The 18,911-nt window shown below is 43.2% G+C and overlaps 1 protein-coding gene across 3 annotated transcripts in view; it reads right to left on the reverse strand.

The window, feature by feature from the left end:
• LOC112117332 (NEDD4-binding protein 2-like 1) overlaps positions 1-12,581 on the reverse strand; it is a 33,712-nt gene extending 21,131 nt beyond the window's left edge. For all 3 annotated transcript variants that reach the window (XR_002908959.2, XR_002908960.3, XM_024215268.2), the window contains exon 1: positions 12,375-12,581. Coding sequence is in view for 1 of the 3 variants with exons in the window: in XM_024215268.2 (XP_024071036.2) it covers positions 12,375-12,514 (140 nt within the window). In the remaining 2 variants the exon portion in view is untranslated. The remainder of the gene's footprint in view (positions 1-12,374) is intronic.
• Between the last annotated feature and the right edge of the window lie 6,330 nt (positions 12,582-18,911).

Below are 18,911 nucleotides of genomic sequence, written 5' to 3' on the forward strand. Positions count from 1 at the left end.
ACTCTATGCTTGCATCTCTTGTTTCTAACTTGCCTTTTGCAGACTGTCCTGTGACTGTTGTGACTAATACATCCAATACCTCCTATTTCTGCTTTCTATATTACTAAGCATGGTTATTAAAAGCATTCAGGCTTTAAGATCTTTTCGTTTATTTGAGTTCAATGTAATCTCTATTTCCTATAAAACCCCAATGCAGGACCAATATTTGCAATTATTTCAGTTCTGAGTAACTCTGAGGTTGTGCAGACACTGCCAAAATCTTCCAATATGAGTTCCTAAAGTTTGGCACCGAAATCCACATTTAAGCACCTAAAGCAGTGGCCTTATTTTCAAGGGTGCTGTGCACCACTATCTCCCACTGACATTACAGCTAAGGGTGTAGGAGCTTGGGGTTAATTTTCAATTAAATGCTTCTGTATTGTATTTGCTGAAGTAATTTCATGGCTAAATGTCCAATGATGGCAATGAGAAAAAGCTTTGGTATCTGTGTGTTACCATCTGGAAGTTGGTTTGGGAGCAAAGATGTTGCATAACTGAGTCTCATGACAAAAATCCTGAATTCTCTCAAGTTAGGTTTATACAAAGTAACTTAAAACAACCTACAGACATTTTGTGAAGGCAGTGTGATGTGGCAGAGCCAAAGTTCATTGTGGCATATGATAAAGCCTACGTATGACCCTAACGTTAGACAGAGAAAAGAAGAGCAGTTCATGTCTTTCAGAACTCTAGGGCAAGTTCTGTGCTTGAGACTTCAACTACATATTAAAACCACCTGTAGCGATAAACCATTACTCTCAGTGAAAGGAATTAATTTAATTTTGTCAGACCTCCAACCTCCCATTTCAAATGGGGAAGAAAGGAAGGAAAAATTATAAAATGTTAGTGATATTCCTAAGTTTCTTTCCATTGCCAGTCCAATTGAATATTGGGCTCATAATCACAAAACTCAAATTTAATTAATTTTTCCTCAAATGCCTCTAAAATTAAACCATTCTACTAGAATTCTTTGAGGGGGTCCAGTGGATATAGTGTACTTAGATTTTCAGAAAGCCTTTGACAAGGTCCCTCACCAAAAGCTCTTAAGCAAAGTAAGCTGTCATGGGATAAGAGGGAAGGTCTTCTCATGGATTGGTAACTGGTTAAAAGATAGGAAACAAAGGATAGGAATAAATGGTCAGTTTTCAGAATGGAGAGAGGAAAATAGTGGTGTCTCCCAGGGGTCTGTACTGGGACCAGTACTATTCAACATATTCATAAATGATCTGGAAAAAGGGGTAAACAGTGAGCTGGCAAAATCTGCAGATGATACAAAAGTACTCAAGAAAGTTAAGTCCCAGGCAGACTGCGAAGAGCTACAAAATGCTCTCTCAAAAATCGGTGACTGAGCAACAAAATGGCAGATAAAATTCAATGTTGATAAATGCAAAGTAATGCACATTGGAAAATATAATCCCAATTATGCATATAAATTAGCTGTTACCACTCAAGCAAGAGATCTTGGAGTAATTGTGGATAGTTCTCTGAAAACATCCACTCAATGTGCAGTGGCAGTCAAAAAAGCGAAGAGAATGTTGGCAATCTTTATTAAAGGGATAGAAAATAAGACAGAAAATATCATACTGCCTTTATATAAATACATGGTATGCCCACATCTTGAATACTGTGTGCAGATATGGTTGCCCCATCTCAAAAAGATATATTGGAATTGGAAAAGTTTCAGAAAAGGGTAACAAAAATGATTAGGGGTTTGGAACGACTTCCATATGAGGAGAGATTAATAAGACTGGGACTTTTCAGCTTGGAAAAGAGACGACTAAGGGGGGATATGATTGAGGTCTATAAAATCATGCTTGTTGTGGAGAAAGTAAATAAGGAAGCTGGGAATGGGCAACAGGCTGGATCACTTGATGATCACCTGTTCTGTTCATTCCCTCTATGGTACCTGGCATTGGCCACTGTTGGAAGACAGGATACTGGGCTAGATGGACCTTTGGTCTGACCCAGTATGGCTGTTCTTATGTGTGTGTTTGTGTGTAAACACCAGGGAGGGGGGTAAAAACAGCATGTCCCTCTCTCAGCAGGGGAGGGGAGGGAGGAAGCTGCGCAGACCCCAGCGTTGCTCCTGGTCTGCTGTCTCTGGCTGTCTTGAGCTGGCAGCCCCACCATCTTGCTTAAGTGGCTGCCCCACGAGCGGGGGCGGGGGCAGAGGTGTCTACCTTTAAGATGCAATACAGGCACAGTACAGTACATGCTTTTTTTTTTTTTTTTTTTTTTAATCTTTGCTGCTGCCTTATTGGTTACTTCCGGTTTCACATGGTGTCCAGTTGACTGGTCAGCCCATAACTATGGTGTTCGTATCTTTGCGGCTCTACTGTATTGTCTACAATTTACAGATGGAGAAACTGAGCCATAGAGTTTAAGAGACTCGCCCAAGATCACAGACGAAGTCAATTGCAGAGATAGAAGAGTAGCCCAAGAATCTTGGCTCGTGGTCCTGTGCTTGCTACTACACCACATTGCAAAAGTCATACAGCTACATAATCTATGCCTTCCAACCCCTGAAAAGAAGTCATGTTCACATAACTGCTTTAAAGCACAGATGTCTAAACAAAATACTCTTGGTACTTTTGCAAAGTTACTTTTTCATCTTGCTTCAGACCTGATTCTGCCCTGTTCTGTGCAAAGAACTCCAATTGTTTGGGAGTTTCACTCTCTCAGTATTGGCGAAATACAGCCCTTTCTTAGCAAAATAAGCATGAGAACCAAATTAAACAACCACCATCACATTGTCCCTGAGATCTTGGAGCAAGATCTTGAGTTCTGTCCAGAAGTTACATTCTGCATGAATGTGCCTATATGTCTACTGATCATTTAGTTGCAGGAAAGTTTAACTCCAACTGCTGCAAAATGAAAAAATATGGTGATGTATATGTTTAAAAAGGAACATTTACTTTCTGCCAACGTGTTGTCACCGTGGCAATGAAACCGGTGTTTCTGTATGTTGATAAACTTAAACTGACCTTGTGTCTTAACTCTGATGTTGCAAAACACTGTCTTGCCCTCTGTCTCAATCTTAGCCTCCGAATCATGACCTTTACTGTAAAAAAAATAGTTTAGATAGTGTAAACATAGCCCCTTCTTTCTTTGATTGTCAGAGGAAGAGGTGGTTATCTTGAGAGGAATAATATTGTCCCCTCTGAATTGCTACTTCAAAGTTCCTTGAGCAAGAAAACAGATAAGCATCTTTTAGTAAAATTCACAATTTGAGAAAATAAGTTGCTTAATCAGGACAAGTTAATTGTTGTTCCTTGATGTGTGCCTTATCTCACTCCAGACACAGATAACATACATTCAGATATTTCACATGGTGGCTTTGATATTCATCCTCATAGCTATCTAGACTGTATCTGCAGGGTGTTTGTAAACTCAAAACTAGCACTACCAGTTTCACCCCATTGGTATTTAGGGCTAACAGCTTCCAATATATTTGTGCTTCAAAAAGAAAATTATTTTACATAATGTACATAACAAATTATGAATCATTAGCACATTTGATATTTTCTGTTTTTTAGAAGCATATATGTAAATGCCTATTGACAATAGCATAAGCTTACATTAAATGAAAGGAGATGTTTACATTTGGCTTTGTAAAGTAACCAAACTGAAATATTGTAATAATAGGGTCTCATGTTTTCAGTAAACTTTTTTACAGTCTATGTAAAAGGCTAATTGTCAGAAGCTTTCTCTTTTGACCTTTATTATTTGAAGTGCACACAGTACTCCTAAAAATCACCTGTGTCAGTCTACCCATATTAAGAACATGTTGATTTTTGACTGAAGTAAAGTTATATAGTACCACTATCAATAGTGTCACCATAAATACTACCGTGAACAACACAATGCCTACATTTTATCAAAATCTACACCAGGCATTAAAATGGGAATTTTTGTGACTAATACAAATTTAATAGTAGATTTTGAGCAGAATTGTAAAAAGAAAAACCCACATATTAGTTAGATTAGTATACACAAAACCATATAGAGAAAGAAAAGACTGAAAACATAGCTGGTAGCAAGATCAAAGGATGCTTGTAACTGAACCTTATCAGCTCTGTTTTTTATTATTAAACATTGTCATTGGACTTTAAGTACTAAAACGTGATAGGGAACATTTGTCTAACTGCTAATATGAATTCACATGGGTTGGGCCATTTTATTGCCTAACAACATACACTCTATTGTCTTAGTGTGATTATAAAATATATAACTTTTATTTACAATAAATTGTTTAAATATTTTGTATCTTGCTAAACAATAATTTTGGCATTAGACTGGACAGAATAAGACTGCTTTAGGGAAACAGTATTTCCTCTATTTGTAATGAAATTCTCGTCATTCAAATATTTTGGATATCTAGCTTTAGAAGCCAGCACATAAACCATGATATCTTTCTTCTTCCCCTCTCCTGTTCTGCTTGAACTCTAACACCAACTTTCCAATGGACTTTAACTGTAAGAGGCAATTATTTAGAAAGCTGAATTGGGGATGTTTCTTGAGACTATTTAAAATATTCTGTATGAGATCCTCACTCCTGCTCCAGCCACTTTATGCTAGGTAAAAGGACCAGAGCAGCATAAAGGGGATTTCCCACAGTGAGGGTGCAGTGGAAGAGAGCTGTAAGGCTGTTGGTCGAGGATCCTATGACAAGCCCTGGTGTAGGGGGATGTGTCAGTGGTGGGACGGGAGCACACAGCACTGCTGTGGCTTGTAGGGCATCCTAGGCAGGTTGTTGTAACGTAGACTGCCCCAGGGTTGTCCAACTTATGCTGGAGACCTCTCCACCCTCCAGAATACCACAAGACTGGGAGGGGGCAAAGGTAGCATAAGCCACCAGATATCCTCTCCACACTTAGAGCTGCGAGTTCTCATCCTCTGTGTATTGGTTTACTCTCTTCCGGCTAGGAACTGTATCTCTACTTGTAATAAGAGTAGTAATAATAATATAGCAATAAAAAAATACAGTATGTAGAGAAAAAACTAGAACAGTACAGGCACTATAGAAAAGAGACGTCCCAGATAACTTCTCTGATAAAAGAACTGCGAACTGTTGTAAGTGTATATAATGTACGAGAACACAGTCCATGATGGCATATGTTGCTTAAGGGTTTCTAGGGAAGTCCTTGTATATGCCCATGGAAGGTCCACTTTAAAAAAAAATTGAAATTTAATATATCAAGGAAAGAAAACCAATACAAAAAGAATATCAACATCTGGTTCTGTTGGATTTTTCAACAGTCATTGATGTCGCTGACACAAGGTATTGTGGGATCTTGTGGAATGGACAAACAGCTCTCCAGTAGCTTTGTTCCTTCTTGGAGAGATCCTACAAGGTCACGCTGGCCAACTGTTGTCCACTCCAAAGGCACTCAGACATGATCTGCAGGGTTCTGTCTTATCACCCCTCCTGTCCAATGTTTATATGAAATAACTAGATGAGTTGGGAAGCATTGTAATCATGCTAATTATTTATTATTTTTCAGGTTCACACATCATTCTACATTCTTGGTGTTTTACAACAATAAGGATAAAATTCAAGTCCTTTTTTCACTGAGAGCACTGCATATTAACTCTTCAAGGCTTCTATATAATCATTTCTGATTTAACTATATGCCTGTTTCTGTCCATGCAAACAAGAAGTTTATTTTCAACTTCATTTTGAGTGGGTGTTGAAATGCAAGTAAGCAGCTGGGGAGAGGCCTTCAGGTTCATGGATAACATTGCTGGGGAAATAATCAGAGCTTTCAGGTGTTTTTAATCACAGAATTTGAAAGACATTGAGTCCTAGAAAGCATACTGAAATGGATGTTCCTATCATTCAGATTGGGAAAGGCATCATAGGTTACCCATATCCAACAACTGGTACAGTTCCAGGATTTTTATTTGTTGCCTATTTAATGGCTTAGGGTTCTGATGCATCTAACACTAGTTCCACATGCCCATTCTGTTCACGCCTCACAAAGCAAGGGATCACTGGAACATCTAGAAGGGCATTTAGTATGGTGTACACTCAAGGATCATTCATATTTAGAACACATGCACTTTCACAGAAAGTACCTTTTTACTTGTAATACTGATTGCAAGACTGTTATTATTGCCAGAAAAGACTTTGGTAAGCTGACATAGGAGTTCCCTATGGTGTTGTAGAGTCAGAGCAATTATAGTGCCCCACAGCACAATGTATCATGTTCTCTGTCAGGAAGGAGTGGTTTACTTGGATTAGAGCCAACTCTCTAATCAGTAGCAATAGGTCAGAATGGGGGGAGGGGTTTACATGAGAATTATGTGCTGATTACACATTATTAATAGTCAAAATTAAATTCCTACAATATGTTAATGAGCTACAGGATCTATTAGTCATAGCCCATAAACTTCTGGATATCTGGATATGCATTCAAGATCCTACTAACCTTACAAAAGGGTTGGAGTGGAGACTAAAATAAGAAGTAGGAAAGGAATTTGACAAAAGGGTGAGAAATAAGTATATAGAGAAAAAGAAACACAAACTATATGGAACAGTATGCTAGTATTATTAGTCCTAGCATTTCTTAGAGCCCTCTATCTGTAGGACCACTCACTGCATGTCTTAGGAGGGATACAGAGATGACCCTCTTAAAACTAGGAATCAAAAGAGACCGGAATTATTGGCTGAAAAGTTATATATTGGCCTATTAACTTAAGGGGCGAGTTCGAATGGTCTGTTATGATCGTTAGATCAGGTCCTAGTGTTTGTGCAGTGATGCCAAATAGATGACACTATCGTGTGTTTTGTGCATCATGGTAATACAGTAATGGGTGTAGATGTAAATATAGTACAGTAGAGCTACTTTAAGAATCAGTGCATATAATGAATCCTGTGTCCTTCCCACATATGTAACCTGAAAGTAGCCTGGTGAAGCCAATTGAAATGAAGGCCTTGATCCCACACAGTTGGGATGAATTGCAGTTGTTAGTGATAAGCTGCAAGGTTCATGGAGTTTCTCAAAATTGTAACTATAAATCAGTGAAGTTACCCATGCTGCCTGCTCCTACATAGCCTAGCTTGAGTAAGAGTGGTCATACTGCAAAGCAACACTCGAGCCACACACACTGACGTGTAATGGCAGCTGAGAAGTTGCACTAATTTGAGCTGTAGTATGTACCTTCTAGGATGCCAACCAACACAAGTTAGAAACTCCATCACACTCATGTTGAGGGGTTTTGTGTGTGAAGGGGACCCACGTTAGGGGCAACTTGAGTTATTACTAGAGTGACTCCTGCAGTGAAGATAAGCCCTCTGTTGCTTTTTGGACATAAAGGTGCTGCAGATGCAATGTTACGGACATCTGGGAGCCAGTACCTCATGTCAGTTCAACCACAACTTCTGACTGCTTACTAATTTGCACTGATAGGCTCAGAAGGATTGTAACCATAGTGTGGAGTGGGGTGAAAATATATTTATATTGCAAAGTCCCCCTAGTGGATTTCATAGAGTCTATGGCATGTCTCCCTTGTCATGGTAAAAACGCTGCTAAGAGTAGGGGTTAGAGTTTATTTACTTTTTTTTAGGGATGGGGCCCTTTTTGAGGGAATGTGAGGAGTTAGGCTGGGGTTGTGGAGTGGAAAGCTCCTCCCACGTTAGGCCTTGCATGACTATTGCCCAGAAAACTTTGGTGAGCTTACACAGGAGAATACCAGTCTCCTTTCTTATGGGGTCGTAGAGTCAGAGCAATTAAAGTGCCCCACGGCATTGTATATCATTTCTCTGCCTCAGAGAAAAGGAGTGGTTTACTTGGATTAGAGCCAACTTTCTAATCAGTAATTGTCTCACTGTCTTTTGTACCCACCCCTCCACCCCATCTATATCCGTCTGTCTCTTGTCTTACACTAAGGCCTTGTCTACACATAAACTACTGCAGGTGTGCTGTAGTGCTTCAGTGAAGACGCTACCTACACCAATAGGAGGGCTCCTCCCGTCAGTGCAGATAATCCACTTCCCCAAGAGGCAGCATCTAGGTCGAGGGGAGAATTCTCCCCTCGACCTAGTTCTAGCCACACCAAAGGTGAGATTGGTTTAACTGTGTCGCTTAGGGGTGTGGATTTTTCACACAGCCTGTGTGTTAATTTTCTAATGTAGATCAGTCCTTAGATTGCAAGGTCTGTGGGGCAGAAACTGTTTTTCTGTTCTATCTGTGCAACACCTGGAACAGTGGGGTTCCCGGTCCATGGCTATGATTCCTAAGCACTAGTAGTTAGATTTACAAAGGGAGTTAGGTGCCCACCTGTCACTTTAGGTGCTTAAATCCAAAACATAGGTGGCCACTGAGCAGGGCTTTTGAGGACCTAACTGGAGGTGCCTAAATTTCTGCTAGTGGACATGTACAATGCTGCTTCAGTCCTGAGGCCCAGGGCCTAGCTCATACTGAAGTTCCAGCTGGATCCTCAAACTATCTTCCCCAATCTGGGAGATGTTGTCAGAGCACGCCTACTAGGTCAAGGTCGGTACAACACACAGATGGTGGTACCACCTTAGTTTAGACTCCAATAGCCCAGGGGTTAGTGCACTCACCTATGATGTGGGTAGACCCAGGTTCAAATGCCCATTCTGCCTCATGTGGAGCAGCGACTTGAAGCAAGGTGTCCCATATCCCAAGTGAGTTCCCTAACCATTGGGCTATAGAATCAATCTTTCTTACTCACTGAATAATTAAGTATTTTATACAAAGTGGAACAACTTCAACAGGAAAGTGGGAAATAGCTGCCCTAGAGTACCTATTGCCAAGTGGTTAGGGCACTCACTAGGAGGGAGACCTGGCTTCAAGTCCCTGTTCTACATCTCACACAGTGTGGATTTGAACCCTGGTCTCCCACATCCTGAGCAAGTGCTACACCACCTCCTCCTTACTTTTTTTTGAGAAAGGACTGACCTGGTTTAGGTGCCTAACTGTTGGAGAGGGTTCACAGCTGTGATCCCAAGCAGAGGGGGTGCCTCTCACTAGACATTTATCTCTGAGGGGCATGCACACCTCAGCTCTTCCTACTGTCCAGCTTAGGTGGCTCCCTATTCAGCCTGCTGGCTTTTGTGAATCCTATTCTTAGGCGTCTTACCCTTCCCCAGACATTGCATAGGGAGCCTGGGTGCCTGAGGGCTATGGATGCCAGTTAGGCATTGCACTGCTGAATCTAAGTCCCCTTGGTAGCTCTAGGCTTATGGTAACACTCTCTCTGCTTATTATATTTATAATTTGTAAGTGGTTTAATGAGTTCACACAAGAAGTCTGTTGCAGAGCCAGGAAAGGACCCAGAACACATGAGTTCCAGTCTAGTGCCTTAAGCAGAGAGCCATCCTTCCTCTGCTATACTTTGTGGATGCAACATATTTACCCATGCCTTTAGATTATTAGCCCTTCTTAAGAAGAACACCAGTTTGGCACTGACCTTTCTCTGAACAGCAGCATATACAGTTACAGTGCTATAGATGTGATTAAAAGTAATTATTTCTAAGGATGGATTGATAAACTCAATTTGTTGCAGCAGTTCTGAAGAAAAAGCAGATTGTTTTGCTTGTTTAAGATTTTTGCAAGCTACTTTTCCCATGGGGCTGAAACCTAACTTTTCACCATTGTGAATCCATTTTCCTCTTTTCCCTGAATCAATTTCTCTTGTGTTACTCTTCCCTCCTAATGGGGCATGATTAAGATGCACAAGTGACTTAACTGCAACACACACACCTAATCATCGCTGCATGCAAGTCTTTGTGAAACCACTCACACTGGTGCCTTTGCTCTTCCATGCCAGTTGTTTTCCAAAGTTCACACATAAACTTGTGTATGCATTTAACTTGCCTGTTAACTGACATCACACAGAAACAGCAGAAAAATGGGAGAGGAGATTGTCTCATATTCACAGAATGGTAGTACATAAAACTGAATATGAAATGTACATGGACAGACAGAAAAGAAAAAAACAACCCAGCTATACAAACAGTTAGCACACAGCAAGCAAGGCTGTAATTCTACCTTGCACTAGCCTGTCACATGCTAACTGTCCATATGGACCCTGTGGCCATGCAGTAAAAGTTCCCTAGCACACTTTGATCTGCTCTACCTTGAAATGGGAGTAGATCAAAGTGCACTACGGAAGGTGAAGTGCAGGGCAGCAGTGTCCACATGGACAGTTAATGCGCAGCAGGCTAGTGCAAGGTAGATTTAAACATGAGCTTGCCCTGTACTAACAGTTGATATAGACGTGCCCCCAGCCTCAACTCCCATTAGAAGACGATGCTTGATGTACATTAACCTCTAACAGTGTGATGAGGGTTTTATCAGATTTGCACTTTGTCACAGATCCTTCAGAGGAAAAAAGGACGCTCTTATACTTTAGGCAGTGTCATAGAGCATGGGAAAGCTGGATTTATTCCTGACTCTGCCACAGACTTCCTTTGGGATGTGGGACAGTCAATCTCCCAATTCCCCATGCATAAAATGAGATAATACTTCCCTACCTGATAAGCGTATTGTGAAGCTACAGTAATTGGGTGAGATCCTCAAGCCCATTCCAGCCCCTTTAGGCTGAAGAAAAGGGCCAGAGCAGCATAAATGGGCCTTAAAAGTCCCAGTTCCAGCTGAGGTTTCCTTCAGTACAGCCAGGACAGTAGACAGCAGTGAGCCCTGGTGCAGGAAGCATGCTGGCAGCAGGAGGGATATGTGAAGAGTAAGGCCATAACACTGCAGCCTACAGGGCAACTGGGGGAGGCTGCCATAATTTAGAGGCCCCCAGGACTGTGTATGGTATGCTGGGGGCCTCTCCAACTTCTTGGCCAAGGCAAAAAAGTGCCTTAAAGTCGCCCGTGCTGCGTAAGAGATGCAGCACAGAATCTTGCCCGTGGTATATGTAAGGTACTTGTATACTGTGCTGTGTAATCCAAGGTTTTTTCTTCAATGAGGGCTGTCTGCATGGGAAATTAAGCCAAATTAATTAACCATATGAATTCAACACATCCTTCCATGCTGATGATGCTCGTTAAAAAAATAATGCATCAATTAAATTTGTGACTGTACTCCTTGGGGGAGAACTGTATGTCTCCTGCTCTGTTTTACCCGCATTCTGCCATATATTTCATGTTATAGCAGTCTTGGATTATGACCTAAAACATGTTGTTCATTTTAAGAACACTTTCACAGCAGATTTGACAAAACACAAAGAAGGTGTGATTTCTAAAAATTGATAAGCTCATTTAGAAGTAAAGTGGCCTTAGTTTGCTTTAGCTTTGAGTTAAACTAAAGCAAAGAGTTTTGTTTTGTTTTTGTTTTGTAGTGACGAGCTAGGAGAATACATCACAAAGTCTAAGCACCAGGTCAGAAAAATGAGCGGTGGAGAATGCACAACAGGAGGAAGAAAAGGTATCGCAGAGATGAAAATTGGTCTGTGTATGTAAATTGGCTAGGAAGTGTTGACGGGCATGGTATACAAATCCAAAGAATACACTAAAAGAAGAAAAGTCACAGCTTCTGTGTGGTCCAATCACTGCTTATTGTACGTCAGTTCAGTTCAACTTTATTAACAAAAAGGAAACAACAGCGACAATCAGTTTCTACATTATCTTGCCTTCCGCAAAGGAGGGGAGGGGGGAGAAGAGGCAGGTTTGCCCCCCAGCGTGAAGCTACTGCTGACACCTTGTTCACTTTACACCAACATCACCCAGTACAGGTCTGTCGCATCTTAGGCACATTTAACATGTGTGATTTCAGCTTTACTGGGTCGGCAAAAACAAAAAAGAGAAAAATAACAATTTAAATACTGTTTCTGTAGTGCAGGCGATTCCGCCCGCCATTCCACTCAATGTAATTTTGACTATACGCGATTTTCGCTTTAGCCGCTGACTGCGGAAGGTAACCCCAGCGCAAGATGAGACAGACCTGTAGTGCCAGACACGTGACTGCTGGTCCCGCAGCCTGATGACAGGAACCCGGCACTTCCTCCCCCAGCTTCGGAGAAGGGGGGAGGGGGCAGAGCCGCGGGCGCTACCGCCGCCGCTGTCCGGATGTGGGAGACACTTGAGGGCAAAGGCTCCGCTCCCCGACACTGGCCGCACGAGACAACAGCCACGTGCGGAGCAGCCAGCAAATGTTCCCCGCGGCCGGGCCGCTCCCCGTCAGCCTGCGCCCGGCACCGGCACCTCGGCCGGGATGGCCGCGCGGAGAGCGCTTGGCCCCGCCACACCCAGGCCAGGCTCCGGCCCGGCGCCTGCCGCGGCAGCCCCGCAGGGGGAGCGGCCCGGAGCAGGGCGGGGCGCCCCTTGCCCCCGCGGGGCCGCGACACCCCGGCGCCCCCGTTACCTGGCCCGCGTGGTTTTCCCGGAGCCGGGCAGGCCGCGCAGCAGGTAGAGGCGTTTGCTGAAGCGGCGCCTGCGGGGCTGCGCCCGGGCCAGGGGCTGCAGGCTCAGGGCCTCGAAGGCGCGGACCAGGCTCCCCTCCATGGGCGCGGAGCGGGCAGCTGCCAGCCGCAAACAGCGGCCCGGCCGGCACTGAGCATGCGCGCTAACAGCCCAGCCGGGCATGGCCACGTGCTCCGGGGCGCGCGGGGCTGGGCAGGGCCGAGCTGACGGCGGCGGCAGGACGAGGGGCGGGGCCCCAGGCCCAGCTCAGGGGGAGCGGGGGTTGAGCCCGTGCGCGAGGCGCTGCCAGCCGCGGGGGGAGGGGGAACCGTTACCCCAGGTCCGCTGAGCCGGCTGCAGCGCCTGCAAAAAAAAAAAGCGGGGGAGGCGGCGCAGAGGCGGCGGCTCGTAGCGCCGGGTTCCCAGGGCTGTGCCCGTCCAGGCCCCGCGCCAGAGCCCAGTGCCCGCCCACGGCCCCACCTGCGCTCATGCTGTGAGTCGCTCAGGGAGCGGCGAGTCTCTGACATCTGTTTCCCGCCTCTACCACAACCAGTTCTAGTGGCCAGGGTTTGACAAGTCTCCGAGCTGTGTATAAAGCCTCAGCAGGTGACAAGTTTGCCTTGTTGGCTGGCCTGGTTGCCTGGTTGCCGAACTGGGGTCTGGGCGGACTTTCCCTTGCCAGGCACATACATGGATTTTTTTTCTACACAAGTTTATTTTGGGGGCTCGTATGATGTCAGGGTGACTGATTTCCTGGGTTGGTGGCAAAACTTCGGGTTCCTTTAATCCACCAAAGGGGATTCCACCTTTGTCAACTGTTATTTTGCCTCTGTCCAGCACCCTTGTCCTTTTTTCAGGGCCGTAGCAACAAAGAACGTGGCCCCCTCCGAACATATGTCCGGGCGGGGCCCCTTACAATGCAGAAACTGGAATGCGGTATTTATTTTGCCACTTTTAGGGGCCCCCTTCCTTGCGGGGCCCCCTCTGGTCGGAGGGTACGGAGGGCGCTCGCTACCACTCTGCCTTTTTTACGTCCCCACTTGTGTTTAGAACACGGTTCAATACAGGTCACATTTTTAAAAGTCGAAAGCATCTAGCTGCTTTTGAAAAGCTCACTAGTTGCCTAAATACGTTTAAAAATCTGACCCTAAGACGCACTATACTCTTGTGTATTAAATCCTTCTCAAACATAAATGTCTACTGTAATTTTTACTCAAGATAGGTACAACCGCAAGATACATTGGCAATAGGGTGACCAGATAGCAAGTATGAAAAATCAGGACGGGGGGAAAGAGGCACCTATATAAGACAAAGCTCAGACTATAGGGACTGTATCTATAAAATCAGGACATCTGGTCACCCTAACTGGTGTCATTCAAAACCTGTTAAAGCATTTTAAACTAAAGGAATTAATAGAGGCTTCCCTGTCCCCCTCAATTTCCCTCATTACTTCCCTTAGTAAGGGCTTGTCTAGATCATGTGACAGTAAAGGTGGGAAGTTAATGTACATACATTACAGTGCCTTAAACCTGTGTGGATGATTTCATTGAAAAATAAAGTGCCTTTAGTTTTGACAATGGCAGTCAGGGCAACCCTAGAAGATTGCAGGACTCACTCCCAAACCCTCTATTTATCATCAGGTCTTTGACTTGTCTTTAACATTTTAAAAATTTTGTACTGGCCAGGTGTAACCCACATTTGATTTTTTTAAGTCCAAAAAGAAGGTGTGACGTAATGGAGCACTCATCTTAACTTTTCCTGTAGAATATTTCACAGGTGTAAATATTGGCCTGACAAAATTACAAGAAATGGTTTAAAATAGGGCGGTCAAGTGATTAAAAAAATTAATCGTGATTAATCATGCAATTAATCGCACTGTTAAAGAATAATAGAATAACATTTATTTAAATATTTTTGGATGTTTTCTACATTTTCAAATATATTGATTTCAATTACCACACAGAATACAAAGTGTACAGTACTCACGTTCTATTATTATTTTTGATTACAAATATTTGCACAGTAAAAAACAAAAGAAATAGTATTTTTCAATTCACCTAGTACAAATAATGTAGTGCAATCTCTTTATCATGAAAGTTGAACTTACAAATGTAGAATTACGTACAAAAAAATAACTGCACTCAAAAATAAAACAATGGAAAATTTAAGAGCCTGTATGTCCACTCAGTCCAACTTCTTATTCAACCAATCGCTCAAACAAGTTTGTTTACATTTTCAGGACATAATGCTGCTCGCTTCTTGTTTACAATGTTACCTGAAAATGACAACAGGTGTTTGCATGGCACAGTTGTAGCCAGCATCACAAGATATTTACGTACCAGATGCTCTAAAGATTCATATGTCCCTTCATGCTTCAACCACCCTTCCAGAGGACATGCGTTCATGCTGATGATGGGTTCTGCTTGATAACGATCCAAAGCAGTGCGGAGCGACGCATGTTCATTTTCATCATCTGAGTCAGATGCCACCAACAGAAGGTTGATTTTCTTTTTTGGTGGTTCGGGTTCTGTAGTTTCCGCATTGGAGTGTTGCTCTTTTAAGAGTTCTGAAAGCATGCTCCATACCTCGTCCTTCTCAGATTTTGGAAAGCACTTCAGATTCTTAAATCTTGGGTCGAGTGCTGCAGCTATCTTTAGAAATTTCACATTGGTACCTTCTTTGCGTTTTGTCAATCTGAAGGAAATTTAATTAACACATTTTTTTAAACGAGCGTCATCAGCATGGAAGCATTTCCTCTGGAATGGTGGCCAAAGCATGAAGGGGCATACAAATGTTTAGCTTATCTGGCATGTAAATTCCTTGCAATGCCAGCTACAAAAGTGCCATGCAAATGCTTGTTCTCACTTTCAGGTGACATTGTAAATAAGAAGCAGGCAGCATTATGTCCTGTAAATGTAAACAAACTTGTTTGTCTGAGCGATTGGCTGAACAAGAAGTAGGACTGAGTGGGCTTGTAGGCTCTAAAGTTTTACATTGTTTTGGTTTTTTGAGTGCAGTTATGTAACAAAAAAAAATCTACATTTGTAAGTTCCACTTTCATGAGAAAGATATTGCATTATAGTACTTGTATGAGGTGAATTGAAAAACACTTTCTTTATAATTTTTTCAGTGCAAATATTTGTAATAAAAAATAATATAAAGTGAGCACTGTACACTTTGTATTCTATGTTGTAATTGAAATCAATATATTTGAAAATGTAGAAAAGCATCCAAAATATTTAATAAATTTCAATTGGTATTCTATTAACAGTGCGATTAATCACAATTAATTTTTTATTCATGATTAATTTTTTGAGTTAATCACATGAGTTAACTGCAATTAATCGACAGCCCTAGTTTAAAGTTAAAATGTAGGTGATCTTGCTCCTTCTTTCTGCCCGGTGCTGGTCAGGACATCTTTCATGAGCAGGAGAATTAAGGCCTAATAGTGCCAAGATATATCCTGCTGTACACACAGAGGGTATTGGCCTAGCTGTACAGGGATCGCCTCTATAAGCAATACATATAAAATGGTGGCACTCTTGTCCCATTAGAATTAACCAAATGATCCATGTTTTTGGTGCTTTAAATATAAAGATTCCTCTTTGATTTCAGCTTCTGCCTGCTCAATAATCACACACAATATAAACCTTATCTTGTACTAAGTACATGCTCCCAGGAAAAGTTAACTTACAAACACAGCAGTTGTTGTGTTTACACCTTTCTTACATTATGATGGTAATAGTAATGAGTTCATTATTGCAATATCCACAAATATGTGAGGACGCAGTAGGAGAGGCTGCAACAAAAATATTTCAAATCACTTAAAATATTGTGGTGGTGGTGTCTCAGCACATATGCAAAGTGCAGGGTCCATTACTTAGGGTTGCCAACTTTCTGACTGCAGAAAACTGAACATCTTTGCCCCGCCCCTGCCCCAAGTCCCGCCCATGTTCACTCCATCCCCCCTCCCTCCATCGCTTGCTCTCCCCCACCCTCGCTTACTCCCTCATTTCCACGGGGCGGGGGGTGGGGCCTGGGATGAGGGTTTTGGGGTGCAGGAGGGGGCTCTGGGCTGGGGGGGTGGAGCCAAGGGGTTTGGCGTGTTTGAGGGGGCTTCGGGCTGGGGCAGGGGTTTGGGGTGCGGGGGGGGGGGGGGGTTTGAGGGCTCCAACTGAGGGTGCAGGCTCTAGGGTGGGGCATGCAGGAGGGGGCTCCTGGCTGGGGACAAGGGATTCAGAGTGCATCTGGGGGCTCAGGTCTGGGGCAGGAGGTTGGGAGGGGGAGGGGGTATGGACTCTGGGAGGGAGTTTGGGTGCGAGAGGAGGCTCAGGGTTGGGGTGGGGGAGTGGGTTTGGGGTAGGCTCCAGGTGGCGCTTTCCTGAGGCAGCCCTCATATGTGGCAACATGTCCTACGGCTCCTAGGTGCAGGGGCTGCCAGGGAGGGTCTGCATGCTGCCCTCACCCACAGATGCAGCCCCCGCAGCTCCCATTGGCCACGGTTCCCGACCAATGGGAGCTGCGGAGCCGGGGCTAGGGGCAAGGGCAGCGCATGGAGCCCCTGTGCCTAGGAGCCAAAGGATGTCACCACTTCCAGGAGCTGCATGGAGCCAGGGGAGCAGGCAGGGAGACTGCCTTCGCCCCGCTGCACCGTCAACCAGACTTTTAACAACCTGGTCAGCGGTGCTGACTGGAGCTGCCAGGGTCCCTTTTCAACTGGGCATTCCAGTCAAAAACCAGACACCTGGCAACCCTACCATTACTTGACCCAGAAACATCCAAAAACCAGATGTGGCAGTTACTAGATATGTTCTATATTTGTTTCCGAAGCTATAAAGGATGTTTTCGTTGTAGGCAAGCCACTTGACAGGTCACTCTGTGTTCATTCACCTTACAGCTGAGCTAATCAGACCTCAAGAAGGGGAAATGGTATAAACACATCTGCTGAAGATAGCTCTGTGATATCAGTGGGTGATCAATGCAAGACTATGCACGTTGGCTGAGAAGGGGTTTTGTTGACAACACTGAGAAATGTTTTGAAAAGGAGGAGGATGCTGAGGTTCTTATGAAGCTCTGAAGAAGCCAGTCATATGTGCTACATATTATGGCCACATTATAGAATCAGAGAATGATAGAAATGTACGGCTGGAAGGGACCTGAAGAAGTCACCAACTCCAGCCCCCTGCACTGAGGCAGGACCAAGTAAACCTAGACCATCCCTGACAAATATTTGTCCAACCTGTTCTTAGAAACCTTCAATGATGGAGATTCCACAACCTCCTTGGAAACCGATTCCAGGTTTTAACTACTCTTATAGTTAGTTTTTCCTAATATTTACCCAAAATCTCTCTTACTGCAGATTAAGCCCATTAGTTTTTCTCCCACCTTCCATGAACATGCAGAAGAATTGTTCACAGTTCTCTTTGTAACAGCTTTTAACATATTTGAAGAATGTTAACAGGTCCCCCTCAATCTCCTTTTCTCAAGACTAAACATTCCCACCTTTCCTCCTAAATCAGGTTCTTTTATAATTTTTGTTGCTCTCCTCTGGATTCTCTCCAGTTTGTCCACATGTTTCCTAAAGTGTGGTGTCCAGAATTGGACACAGAACTCTAGCTTAGGCCTCACTAATGCAGAGTAGAGTGAGACAATTACCTCCCGTGTCCTACAGCCGACACCCGTTGATGCATCCCAGAATATTAGCCTTTTTCTTAGCTGCAACATACTGTTGATTCTCATTCAATCTGTGATTTACTATAACCCCCACATCTATTTCAGCAGTACTAACACCTAGCCAGTTATGCGCCATTTTTTTAGTTGTGCATTTGATTTTTCTTTCTTAAGTGAAGTACTTTGCACATGTCTTTACAGAATTTCATCTTGTTGATTTCAAACCAATTCTCTAATTTGTCAAGGTCATTTTGAATTCTAATCCTGTCCTCCAAAGTGCTTGCAACTCCTCCCATCTTGCTGTCATCCACAAATTTTATAAACATATGTTCCACTCTGCTATCCAACTCATTAATGAAAATATTGAATCGTACTGGATCCAGGACTGAGCTCTGTGGGATACTACTGGCCCCACCCTCCCAGTTTGACAGCAAACAATTGATAACTATTCTTTGAGTACAGTCTTTCAACCAGTTGTGCACCCATCTTACAGTAATTTCATCTAGACAGTATTTCACTAGTTTGCTTATGAGAATGTCACGTGGAACTGTGATAAAAGCCGCAGATATATCATGTTTACTTCTTCCCCTCATCCAACAGGTCAGTAACCCTGGCAAAGAAGGAAATTATAATGGTTGGTATGATTTGTTCTTGACAAACCCTTATAATTTTATTATCCTCTAGGTGCTTACAAATTGATTTTTAAATTTATTTTTTAAATTGACAGTATTCCTTTAAGAGTCAAACCTCAAAACCTTTTCTTTTTCATAAAAAAAGATACTGAGAGATTTTGACATTTCTTTTTTATTTCAGGTGTTCTGGAAGTTCA

Source organism: Terrapene carolina, unplaced genomic scaffold (genome assembly GCF_002925995.2).
Source record: "Terrapene carolina triunguis isolate 2854851 unplaced genomic scaffold, T_m_triunguis-2.0 Scaffold139, whole genome shotgun sequence".
NCBI lineage: Eukaryota > Metazoa > Chordata > Testudines > Emydidae > Terrapene > Terrapene triunguis.